The sequence below is a fragment of the Camarhynchus parvulus genome, chromosome Z (genome assembly GCF_901933205.1).
Source record: "Camarhynchus parvulus chromosome Z, STF_HiC, whole genome shotgun sequence".
NCBI classification, from domain to species: domain Eukaryota; kingdom Metazoa; phylum Chordata; class Aves; order Passeriformes; family Thraupidae; genus Camarhynchus; species Camarhynchus parvulus.
In genome coordinates, this window is record NC_044601.1 from 44,900,292 (window position 1) to 44,912,659 (window position 12,368).

Consider the following 12,368-nt stretch of genomic DNA (forward strand, 5'->3'; position numbering starts at 1 on the left):
ATACAAGGAGATTCTGATTTCCTTTCTATACAAGGAGATTCTTGCTTGGGGAAAACAGGTAGTAGAAAACAAAAAAGGCATAGCATACAGATATATAAATGCAATACAGAAATAAACAATTTTCTCTTTTTTTTTTCTGTGATGCTTTCAACCCGAAGGTTTTTTCCTTGTCTCAGTCAAATTATTTTGATTTCTGCTTCCTTACATAATTTGGAGGACTAGAGATAAGTTCCTCCTCAGGTTTCATACAGGTTTCATATATAGAAGCTGAAGGAGACACCTCATCTTGCAGAATACCTTCTCATCTTGACAATGTCTCATAAATTATTCTAACCTGTCTTGGAGGATGGGCATGTAAAGCACTTAGACCTATCTCCACTAGAGGTCTTCTGTAGAGGCTCCCATTCATACTTCAAGCTGTAGGCTTTTTTCTGTCCTTTCCACTGCAGAAGTGGAAATTCTTACCAGGACTGAATTCTAGTTATATTCTTGGAAAGGAAATTTACATTCTTCTTGGTTATGGATCCATGCCGTGCTTCTCTACCTGCTCTTTCCTGTTCTGTCTCTCAATCTTCCTTTCTTGCCCTTGTTTCCCATCTTTAATGTTGTTCTTCTTTAGCATGCTTGGTTTGCAGATAATATTAGACAGATATAATCCTTGTGTCAAAATTTCTGAATTGTAACTTTTGAAGCTCTAATCAAGTTCAAACAAACTTGACAGATGTGGGAGAAGTCTCAAAGAAACATCAAGTTCATACAACCTTACTTCTAAGGCACAGTTAGGTGAATTAGGCCCACATTAGCTCTTTCCTGATTTGTTGGACTTCAGCTTTCATCTGTTCCAGCTATTCACACATCCCAGAAAGATCTCTCCTGCCCACACAGTGGGAGTCATTAACATCAGTTTTAATGGTCTGTAGCAAAATCCTTTTGTTTTGACATGTTCCTGTACTGGAGGGAAATGAATGGAGATTCACCCTGATCAGAAAAATCTCAAGTAAATCTTGTGCCTATTCTTTCCTACTAAGTAGTGGCATGTCTTTATGTACCTGCCTTACTGACTTCATCTTTAGGTACTGCAAACTCTCAAGAGGTGCTCAGCTTTTGTAGTCTCCCAAAAAGTCCTGTGATAACTACAACACTAGTTGCAATACTGATTTTGTCTCCTTCAATAATATCATCACATAGTAATAGAAGAAAAGTGAGCTAAGGACACTTCTTAGAACCTTTGACTGGACAGTCAGTGTTGGGGAGGTGAGACAAAGAGCCCTACAGCAAATTATCTGGGATGCTCCCTTATGAATCAGTATTGTTCCCTGTCCCCAATGCCTCTGAACAGTTGTTACAGCTGAGATTGTAATGTTTCAATTGAGTTCTGTACTGCAGCAGAAACTAGTTTTCATGCCAAGTGAGGTGCTTACACAGTGCCTAAAAGTAAGGTTATAAAAACCAGGGAATTACTGTCTTTCACTTTCACGTTTTAGACCAGTTTTAAACAGCATGTATTATTCTGTTAGTATATTACATAAAAATAACTGCATGCATACATGTGTAATGCATATTTTACATATATACATATGTATCTAAATTATCAATTTTAACTCGAGATCTCCCGTGATATATTTTGGGTCTAAGTTTAAGATACAGTGGATATTCAAAGCAGTTTCTCTGGAGTTTGCACGCCCCAACCTCCCCTGCTTCCCTGCGTACTTTGTCCTGTTCCCTCTTTACATGTGGAATTGGGAACTTCTGAGATCTGCTTAGCACTCAGCCAAATGACGTAGATGTGCAGCAGGTACCACGTTCCTGACCCCGGGCTCTGATTTCGCGCCCGCACGTCTCTTCCGTGGCAAGGCGGGAGCCTCGCACTCGTTGCCGGGCGCTATCCCAGGGGGCTGGGCCGGGCCCGGGGCGTCCCTCCGCTCCTCGCCTGTCCCGTTCGCTGGAGGTTTCTGTCTGTTCTCGGGTGGGCGGCGTGGGCTCCCCGTTTCCCGTCGGCCAGGATTGAGGTGCTCGCGTTCTGTCGCCCGCAGGCTCCTGGCAGTGTGGGACGCACCGGGGAAAGGCGGACGGCGGCGCCGGCGGCCCCGAGGCGGCCCGGGCGGGCGGAGCCGTGCCCGGCGCTAGGACCCAGCAGGAGGCGAGGCGGCTCTTCGGGCCGGATCACAAATTCGTCGTGACTCAGTCTCTGCTCGGCGCGGAAGCAGCGGGAGCAGGTCGGTGTCCTGCGTCTCTCCAGCGGCTGCTAGGGTGCGTGGGGGCACGAGAGCCGGAACGGAGCGGGCACTGCCGCGCCCCTTCCCTGGCCCGGCCTTCCTTCATCTCCGCCCGCCCCCGCCTGGGCCCTGCCGCGCCGCCAACCGCGGCCGCCTGTTGTCTGCTGTTTTCCAGACAGCCAAGATGGAGTACGAGTGGAAGCCCGACGAGCAGGGGCTCCAGCAGATCCTGCAGCTGCTCAAGGAGTCCCAGTCCCCGGACACGACCACGCAGAGAGCCGTGCAACAAGTATCCTTGGCCGAGGCTGGCGGGGCCCCGAGAGTGGGCCGGGGGCGGCCGTGGGCGGGCGGGGGGAGCGTGGCCTGCGCGGCAGCGGGGCCGGCGCTGCGGCAGCTGGGCCTGCCCGGCTCGGCCCGGCCGGGGAGCCGCCGCAGCGTGGGAGGCCGAGCCCTGGCCGGAGTGGGCAGCCGTGGCGCGGCGTTTGAACCTCCGAGGCGGCCTGTGGGCCGCGGGGCCGCCTTCACCCGGCGGGCGCTGGGCACCTGTTAGCCCAGAGACAAGGGCCACTTTGGGTTTGACCGTAGGAGGCCTTTTTTAAAATTTTATTTATTTATTTTCAAAGCCTGTGCTCGGGCGCGTCTCCGCCGATATCCGCCGCTCTTTCGGGTTCCCCCGCCCAGCCTCTAGGGCGGCCAGGCGGGAACGGGGCCCTCGGCCCGGCGGGTCCCGCCGAAGGGGCCGGGAGTGCCCTGCGGGGTGTGCCCGCTGTCTCCGCGGCAGAGAGGGGGCGAGCTGGGGCCTCTCGAAGTAATCTGGCGCCGGGATTCGAGGTGAAAGCCGTAGCTGGTGGGGGTAGTGCCGCTGGCAGAGCCGCTGCCTGCGCGCCCTCGTGGGCCTGCTGGTTGTGACACTGCGCATTTTGGTGCGTGGTCCAGGATGTTTTTATTTGTCTGGAAGCTTGATCCTGAAACTCGGCTCTTTAAAATTCACGAAAATGAGGAGCTCTACAGCACGTAGCTTCTTGTATTGCTTTGATTTGGTGTTGTGTATTGATGTTTTTTCACTCCCATCCCTCCTCTTCCCACCGCGGCCTCCCCCCCACCCCTCCCTGCCGGTTACTCTTCATTGTGGAAGTAATGATTACCAAGGTTTTAAGGAGTAAGGACTGAGAAGCCAAAATCTTACATTAAGACTGATAGAAGCATAGGCCTTAAAAAATAAAGGCCTCATCTATTGTTTCCTGCTCCTTGCACTAGCCATAAGAGCTATGAAATTTACAGAAGTGCTGAAATTCTATGAGGAGTTTGTTATCTGAATCTCTTTTTATTTAAGGCATTTTCTTAAAGGTCTCCACAGAAGGCAGCAGAGTTTATTTAAGTAGGTAAGAACATATGTCTGTATACATTTATATTAAGAGTTTAGCTTTAAGCCAAATTTGCTCCATTTCTACACTTTTGTAGCAAATGCAGTGACTATCAGGAAGGTTTCTACTCCTGTCTGAAAAGTGAAGGTTAATTGCATCTTGATCATCTTGTTCTTTCAGCTGTGTTCTAAATTTTTAGAATATGATTGCTTTCTTTGAAAAACCCTAAACAGAAGAGTCTAAAGAAGTAGTCTTCTGATAATGCCCCAAGCTTAAACCGATGCTCTTTAGTATTTAACATATCAAAGTGTTTATAGGAAAAATGTTTATAATGTGGCTTTAGTGTAAAATTACACTTTAAAGTTTTGCTTCAAATAATTTGATTACATCTTGTTTGTTTATTGAGCTATAGCATCATATATGCATGATGGGCAGTATAAGTGATGCTGTCTGTCTTGATCATGTATAGAACTTAACTGAACAAAAGTCCTTTCAACTGATGCTTGAAATTCTTTTTAAGTGATAGTGAAAACTCCCTGCTGTGTCAATGTTGGCTAGTAAAGGTTAGAGGTAGAAGGCTTTGTTTGTGTGTGTGTAAAGGTTCCACACACAAAAAGAAATGAATTGTGATGTCTGTTGTGTTCTAGGATGCTGTTTAATAGCATGTCCAAGCGGGGTTGTGATTAATGGTTTCAAATTTAAAGTACTTACTCCATGATTTTTTGTAGAAAAATCAAAAAAGTTGTGCCTTTATTTTGCAGTGCTGTTTCTTTATGATGCTGTTTTAGCACACTTGGGTGTTCAGGTGTCAAATACAATGAAGTGGGAAGTATACATTAGCTAAAACCCTTTGTTAGTAAAGTTATAAATTAGTATGGTTTCAGATATTTTTCAATTTAATTTATTGTATGTTTCATGGAATGAAAAAGGAAAAGTTAAGTGGGTGAAGTTGCTAAGAAAATTGGTCCAAGAACTAGTCTTAATTTCGTAGACCAATTAAGTGTTTTCTCATTAAGTTTCTCTTAAATACTGCTCTTTTTGTTCTTTCTTCTCCTTTCTGTTACATTTTGATCCATTTGACTGCACAGTTGTTGGTAATGTTCAGCTGCCTGTTCCAGTGATACGGCTTTACAGATATCTTTAAGGATCTGTTAGTTTTTATGTCTGCCCATGGATTATTTTTTAGACTTCCCCATAACTAAAAGCTATAGCTTCAGTGAGAAAATTACAGGAACTGTTTTCAGGTTGTTCATGCTCTGTATGTCATGAGCATATAGTCACAGCTGATTGAATTGATGTAGTAGTACATAACAAATATAACAATCTTTGTATCCAGAAAGCTATAAATATTGTATGTAAAGATTCAACTTTCCTTAACAGTTTTTATCTTCAGAAACTAGAACAACTTAATCAGTATCCAGATTTCAACAACTACCTGATTTTTGTTCTTACAAAGTTGAAGTCTGAAGGTAAGTTCTTGAGATAGTGACTTCTATTTTAATATTTTGGCCTTTAAAAATAAATTTATTGTTTTGCTTCAAAGAAAAAAAGAACTGGCTCTAGTCAGCTTCCTGGTTGGTTGACCTGTCCGCAGTCATGTAGAATTCAGTGCACTCAGTGGTCTTTGTGGGGAAAAAAAATCTGATACCTTATTAGTACTTGCAGTATCAGCCTTAGAATGGAATCCATTCTAAATGGCCTGTGAAATCTTCTGAGAATGTTAGAGCATCATACCTCTGTTGGACTGCAGTAAAGCTGTGGAATAACTGTGGTGAATCATGACTATATACATTGTAAAACATACTGCTAAGTTCAGTTATGATAATTATCACTGTAGTAAGGAGACTGCTGAATACTTGAAGACTACATATTTAGAGTTGTCCAAAGATGTCTGTCATAATTGTGATTCTGAAGATTTAATTGTAGTAAAATACAGTTAGACATCAATCATGTCGTTCTATGGTTATGGACATTACAGTACAGACTGTATATGGCATACTGTATAGCCTTTACCAGTTGGTAAATTCAGCCAATTACTTTGTGTTCAGGGAATGTGAAAGGTTGTCTTCTCAGTGGACTGCAGCTATTGTTTTGAAGTGTCTTTGCTTGAGAAAGGAAAATTTGTTTCAAGATGTGCTTTAGCACATCTGTTTCTTTACATGTGTTTGTAATTGTGTTTGGTTGTTTGGGTAGTTTTCTAGGTTTTTTTCCTTTAGGGTTCTGCTGCTAGTGCTTTTTCTGCCCCTTGATGTTTCACATCTTTGTTTGTGAATGGTTGCGTGTTCCCTTTGAATTAGATTTTACTTATGTGTGGCCCTGTAATGTTCAAAGAATTGTCAAGAATATTTGTCTACATTTTAAGTACTGTTTTGGTTGTATCAGCTTGCTTCAGGAGGAGGAAAACAGAGAGGAGTATGAAAGTATATTTTCCTGTTTCAAGGTTAGAGTATATCTAAGTGCTTTTGTGTGTTCTGTGTAGGAAGTCACCTAGTAATCTGTAAAGTCTCTTAAGTCTGAGAACATTTTCAAGATTTGAGTCAGCCAGGATATGGTATCTTTGAATAAGGTGCCAGTGTAGATACCATGTCCTTTATACCATTACCAGAAAAATTTAAAGCAGAGCAGTTCCAGTAGTGGGACATGGAATCTGTACAAAGGATGTGATAAGAAGGATGTTTCACTTTTTTTTTTCTATGAATTTGTTTTCTGACATACGACTTCCTGATTTCTCTTTCTTCATTCACCATTTGAGCCTGAGGTTCTAGATTGTCATAAATGTTTGGTGTTTAGTGGTGTGTCAAAATCTACCTTCCTAACAGAACTATTTTGGTTATTCAGTAGTCATCTTTTCCCTTCCTTATGTTTAATCACCTTGACCTCTGTAGAATTTGATAAAGAGTAGGAGCTGTTATGGAGTGTAAAGCTGTTTCATCTGAGGGGAAAACAGCAGGTTGCAGCAGGTTGAGGGGCCAAGCAAGCTGGGAAGAAGTAGCAAGTTGACTTCCAGGGAGCAGTGTTTTGGATCAGATTGCACTGATATCTCTCACAAATACATCAGGTATATTGTGAGACTGTTGAAGAACATCTGTTACTCCGGTGATGCTCTTGTCCAGCATCATGACATTTTTAGGGTCATAACCTTTTGTCCTAAGCAACTATTTTTTACCTTTGTATCTCTATTTCTGGAAATTTGCAACATTTGAAGGTACCATAACCAAGTCTGGTTGGTATTTTTCATGGTGTTTGCAAAATTCTAAATGTTTGAATTCTGTCACCTTGCTTAAGTAGGACTAATGAAGAATAGCAGGAGAATGTTGATTTGATTTGCTTTGAATCCAGCCAAAAGCCCTTCACCTTCCCTCATGCTCAAGTAAGGTAATGAGACTGTTAGAACTGCTGGTCAGCAGCTGCAGTACTTGGATGGACTCATCCCAGTAGATAGCTGACTTCAGTAAGACTGAGAAAGGATTCCGTTTTCTTCCCTCCTGAAGCAGTTCTGTTGGTTGTCTGTCTCTACAGCCTGGCCACAGACCAAAGCATGGATATTCATAGTGTTAGAAGTTTGTTTTTATTGTGTCCATACTATTCCAGCAGAAGGAACAATGAAAATTGGCTTATAACATATTTGACAGCTTTTTCAATAAAAATTAAGGTGTTTTCATAGTCCACGAGAAAAAGCTTGGCTTGGTAGCAGATGGAACTGAGATTTGGTTCAATTTTTTGCTACTGTTGAAACTTCTGCTGAGAAAATAGTGCATAAGGATACATTTAGGTGACAGCTCCTGAATGTGGGAATTCTGTCATTTGGTTAGTTGAAATGTGTGTTAAATAGTATCATTCTACTGCAGTGAATGGTGTCATTCTACTGCAGTGAAGATTGATTTGTCTTTGACCTGAGTCTTACACCTCTGTGGACAATTAACTTTGCAAGAAAACTTCTGCAACCCTTCATTTACAAAGGGCTTTCACCGAGCCCTGCCTTTAAGATACTAAGGTAAACCTTATGTGTAGGAAATTTGCTTTGTTTTAGTGCTGTTACTATTCAGTTGAAAAAAAACTGTTACCTTCTTTTCCTCTAGTTATAGTTCCATCAGACTTTTTTTTCTGAATGCTTATGACTTACTGGTTTAAGACCTATTGTGATAATCCTACATGTAAATAGGGGTTTTCTTGGTTTTGTTTTTAAATTTTTCTGGGCCCTGTCAAAGCTTATTAAGCTTGGGTCTTCCTGGAAGCAGGAATGTCCTGCTGCCATTTCATCAGTGAAAATACGTGGTGTACTTTGCTGCTACAGCATATAGCCCAAGGTTTAAGTACTTCATTTTTTCTTCTTGTTTTTTTGGGTTTGGTTGATAGTTTTTTGGGGTTTGTTTGGTTTGGTTTTGGTTGTTTGTGGGGGGTTTTGTTTGGTTTTTAGTTTCTTTGGGGCTTTTTAGTTTTTGTTGAGGGTTTGTTTGTTTTGATTATTTTAAAATTAATGTGCATTTCTAAAGATAGAGTTGGGAATCTGAATGAACCCCAGTGTTAAAAATATCACAGTATAAAACTTGTTAAGGAAACAGCATTCAGTTAGACAGTAGGCAGGGTGATGAAATAAAATAAGATCCCAAGCCATTAAAATTTAAGATATAGATCTCTAGAGTGTAGTTCCCACGAAGTATGGTGCTTAGAGATCTTCCTTAGGTACGTAAGATGGAGTCCGGATTAACTGAAAAGTAGTCTGAATGAAAAAAAGAATTGTTTTGTTAATTTATCTATAATTGAAGATATTACATGTAGGCACTGTGAGTCTAGTTGTTCCTTCTTGGACTGGAAGGTAAAAAACCTCACAGATAATGTAGTAATACTGCCCTGTCCTTAGTGTTGGGTTTGTGGTTGTGTTCTTCCAGTGTCCTCTGAGGTGAGCTCAGAATCCTCTAGTCTTCCATATTCTGTTAATAATTTGTTTTCTGCAGTGTTGTGTGCATGTTGCTTCTCAGATAATTTTCTGGGTTTTGTGTGTTTGACTGAAACAGTCCAGTGAGACATGGAAGCATCAGTTCTGCTTGTTGCTTTTTCCATTTAACTGCAACTTCCCTTCTTTGATTCAAGTCATGCACCTATATCCCCCTTTCCTTGTTTGCATTATTGCATCCCTAGTCCAGGTATGTTTCTTTGAAGGAAAGTATGAGAATGTATTTTCCTAATTTCAGCCTCTTTGCTGTCTTGCTGAGGGCCTGTTCTAGTCTCTGCCTAAGGTGTGTTGAGGTAGTTCTTCAAGATATATGAAGCCTGAGGCAGGTCAGAACCTCTAGATGTCATAATATGGACAATTCATGCTGCAAACAGAAGTACTGAGTTTGTTTCAGACCTTGCTGACTGCAATGATGAAATTTCCAAAGTTGCCTATATGAAAACTTGCTTTGTTTATGCCTTTTATAAATCAAGATTTGTAAGATATTTCTTTCTCCTTTTACTCTAGGCAGAAATAGCATCCTTCTTATTTTGCATTGTCCTGTTGTAGGGCAACTACATCAGTTTCCTGGTGTTTTCTGCTTAGTTTCAGTCCAGAATTACACCACACTTTTATTTCAGACAATATTCTGAACTTTGGGAATGGGAGATGGATGTGGCTTGCACTGAACTGTGAAAAGATGTCCATTGTTATTTGATGGAACATGGTTAGTTCTGCATTATTTCTATAAAGTTCTTCATTCACCTCCCCCCCTTGTTTGTTGGGCTCTCAGCAGGTACTTACGCTAATGGGAAAATAGAGAGAGAAATGCATCATGGTCCTGATAATTTCTGCTGGCTTGTAAAACTGCAGTTGTCTATTCTGTTGCAGTTACACAACTGTGATCTTGTGAAGGTGCTTTAGTGACTGACTTTTCACCCCATCCAAACCTGGGAACTCTACTATTTATTCTCCGCAGAGTGTTATCTGTGTGGTTTGATTGGTCACAGTCAGTGGTGTAAGGCTATTGCAGTCAAGGATCAGAGTCCTTAAAATGATCTTTTACTCTGAAGGTGAATGAGCTGAAACTGAGAACACTGCTTTAGTGCTGTTTTTGTCACGGGCTTTAAGGATGGTCTTTTGGCTTATTTCCAAAATACTTCAGATTTTCATATACCAGTTGAAGATGGAAGAACATGATCTCTGCAGTTCTTGGTCTTGTTCATGTGATGATCTGGTCACTCAGAGTACTTTGATCTGGAGCATTACCATGGAGACAGGTCCTGTCCCCACCCTACTCTCTCCCCTCCCTCCTCCTAGTTTTTGTTTCAACAAAGCTTTTTACAGAACGTAATTTATGTTCGGGTAATCATGACACTAATAATTAATCCAGTTTTGCACATATAATTCAAAACGGCTTTTTATCAGATATTACTGAAATCTGAAATGTTCATGTGAGTTTGATGTGAATGTTTTCTGCTGAGTCTTGAAATTTAAACTTGATCCAGAGAGCAGTTTTCATTAATCCATTCCATTAGGATCTTTCTTGCCATGTTGGTATTGAAAGATAATTGAGGCTGAGGAAGAAAAAGACTGTGGTGTGAGATTACATGTAAATTTGCCAGTTACCCATTTCAAGAAGATACCTTTGAGAAGGATTAATCCAAAAAAGTGATTCAGGAGTTCTAATTGGTAAATTAAAACAGAAGCTCCCCTACCACTTCCCTCCAGTACAGCCACCCTACAAATCACTATTAAATATACAAAAATAATTGTCAAGCAGTGGAACTGATTGCATTACCATTCAGAAATCAAGTCAGATTACTCTGCCTTTACAGTTTAAAATGCTGCATACTCTATATAGTGTCCTACTTAACAGCAGCAAAGTATACTCTGAAGTTCAGATACATGAAGAATTACGAAAAGACTAACTTCTGCTAATGAGTGCATAAATATAATAGTTGAGTTGCCTAAATATCTTAAGGGAAAGAGTAGAATCATGGAATATCCCGAGTGGGAAGGGACTCATTCACAAAGTCACAAGTCCAACTCCTGGCTCTGCACAGAATACCCCCAAAAGTCACACCATGTGCCTGAGAGCATTGTCCAAATGCTTCTTGAACTCTGTCATGCTTGGTGCTGTGACCACTTCCTCGGGAGCCTCTACCAGTGCCCAGCCACCCTCTGGTTGAAGAACCTTTTCCTGATATCCAACCTAAACCTCCCTTGACACAAATTCAGACCATTCCCTTGAGTTCTGTCACTGGTCACCACAGAGAAGAGATCAGTGCCTGTCCATCCTCTTCCCCTCACCAGAAGAAGATGTAGGCTGCAATGAGGTCTCCCCTCAGTGTCCTCCAGGCTGAACAGACCAGGTGACCTCAGCTGCTCCTCATAGGGCTCCCCCCCAAGGCCCTTCAGCATCCTCATGGAGCTCCTTTGGACGCTCTCTAGCCTTACATGAGGCTATTGCGGCGCCCAGAGCTGCCCCCGCCACTCGAGGTGAGGCTGCCCCAGTGCAGAGCACAGCAGGACAACAATGCTGTGCCTGATGATGCTGTGCTTGATGCCCCCCAAGGACACGGGTGGCCCTCCTGGCTGCCAGGACACTGCTGACCATGTTCAACTTGCCATCAGCTAGAACCACAGAAAAGCTGTGGCACTGCTTTCCAGCATCTCATTTCCCAGTCTGCCTGCACATCTACGGCTGCCCCATCTGCAGCTGCAGAATCCAGCGCTCATTAGAACTTTGTACAGTTGGTGATTGTCCAGCCCTCCAGTTTATTGAGGTCTCTCTGCAGGGCCTTTCCACCTTTGAAGAAGTCAGCAGCTCCTCCCACTTTAGTATCATTGGTGGACTTACTTAGTATACGTACTATCAGATTAGTTTTGTAAGGTTAGTAAAAATTCCATGGCTTTCCCCAATGTGCTCACTAATTATTCCTTTCTGTGCTTCTTTAGGGATTTTGTAGTGCAGGTTTAAGTAAAGTCTTCTCCTAACAGATTATGTATTTCGAGTTTTGAAAGAAACTGAATTTGATTGTGGATATCTTATGTGATTCAGTGCTTCAGGAACACTTTCCTGGAGCTCCTTACTTCGAACATCCAGAATCAAGAATATGAAATCTTCATTGTTAATTCTTTCCTTGTTCCAGAAGACCATAGAAGGAAAGAATTACTATGTTGTTGTCTGAAGTTCAAGTAGTCTTGGATAAGATCTGTTTTTGCCTTAAAATAAATCTTTAGGTGTAAGATGGAGGTATGTAATCAGCTGTTTCAAACCTTTCCTTAATGTTTCTTTACCGGCTGCAATGAGTATTCCTTTATATGCTATTTTAAAAAGTAAACTCTCATACTCAGTGATGTTTGGCTGATTTTTTACATCAAATCTAAGTGTACTTAAAATGCCAGTATCAAGCATTCCTATGGCGTGTTTTCCTGAAGAAAACCAAAGTGTTGCCGGTGTTTCTAAATGGATTCTGTTCAAACCAACACCAAGCAATGTTTGATTCAATGCAGTTCAGAGATGCCTCCTATTTGGAAGGCTGTATGCTGGTGTCTGATTTAGGCTCTTTGGAAGCAATATCACCACCTCTTTCTAGGTTTTTAGAAAGCATACTTGCTGTTAAGCATTGGGATGATAAAGCTTTTCAGCATGTATATTACCTTGCAGTGCTGGGCCAGATGCAGTTGGATAGCGAATCATTTTATAACACCAAATCTGTTTTAGTAAAGGAGTGCCCATTACCAGTGTTCATGTACAAGTTAAACATCTTTCCTCTAATGTCACAAGAGAGTGAAACCTGGAAGAAAGAAACCAAAATACTTCTAATGCTACAAATAATAGTACCCACA

The 12,368-nt window shown here is 41.9% G+C and overlaps 1 protein-coding gene across 5 annotated transcripts in view; it reads left to right on the top strand.

The window, feature by feature from the left end:
- TNPO1 (transportin 1) overlaps nucleotides 1-12,368 on the top strand; it is a 69,609-nt gene that overhangs the window by 15,055 nt on the left and 42,186 nt on the right. Inside the window, exons 2-4 of one of the 5 annotated variants that reach the window (XM_030969430.1) lie at nucleotides 2,034-2,250; nucleotides 2,392-2,505; nucleotides 4,968-5,049. In XM_030969430.1, the coding sequence (XP_030825290.1) occupies nucleotides 2,401-2,505; nucleotides 4,968-5,049 (187 nt within the window). In that variant the 5' untranslated portion in view covers nucleotides 2,034-2,250; nucleotides 2,392-2,400. Of the gene's footprint in view, nucleotides 1-2,033; nucleotides 2,506-4,967; nucleotides 5,050-12,368 lie in introns of those variants that run through there. The other 4 variants (XM_030969428.1, XM_030969431.1, XM_030969432.1 and 1 more) reach the window with 4 other exon arrangements.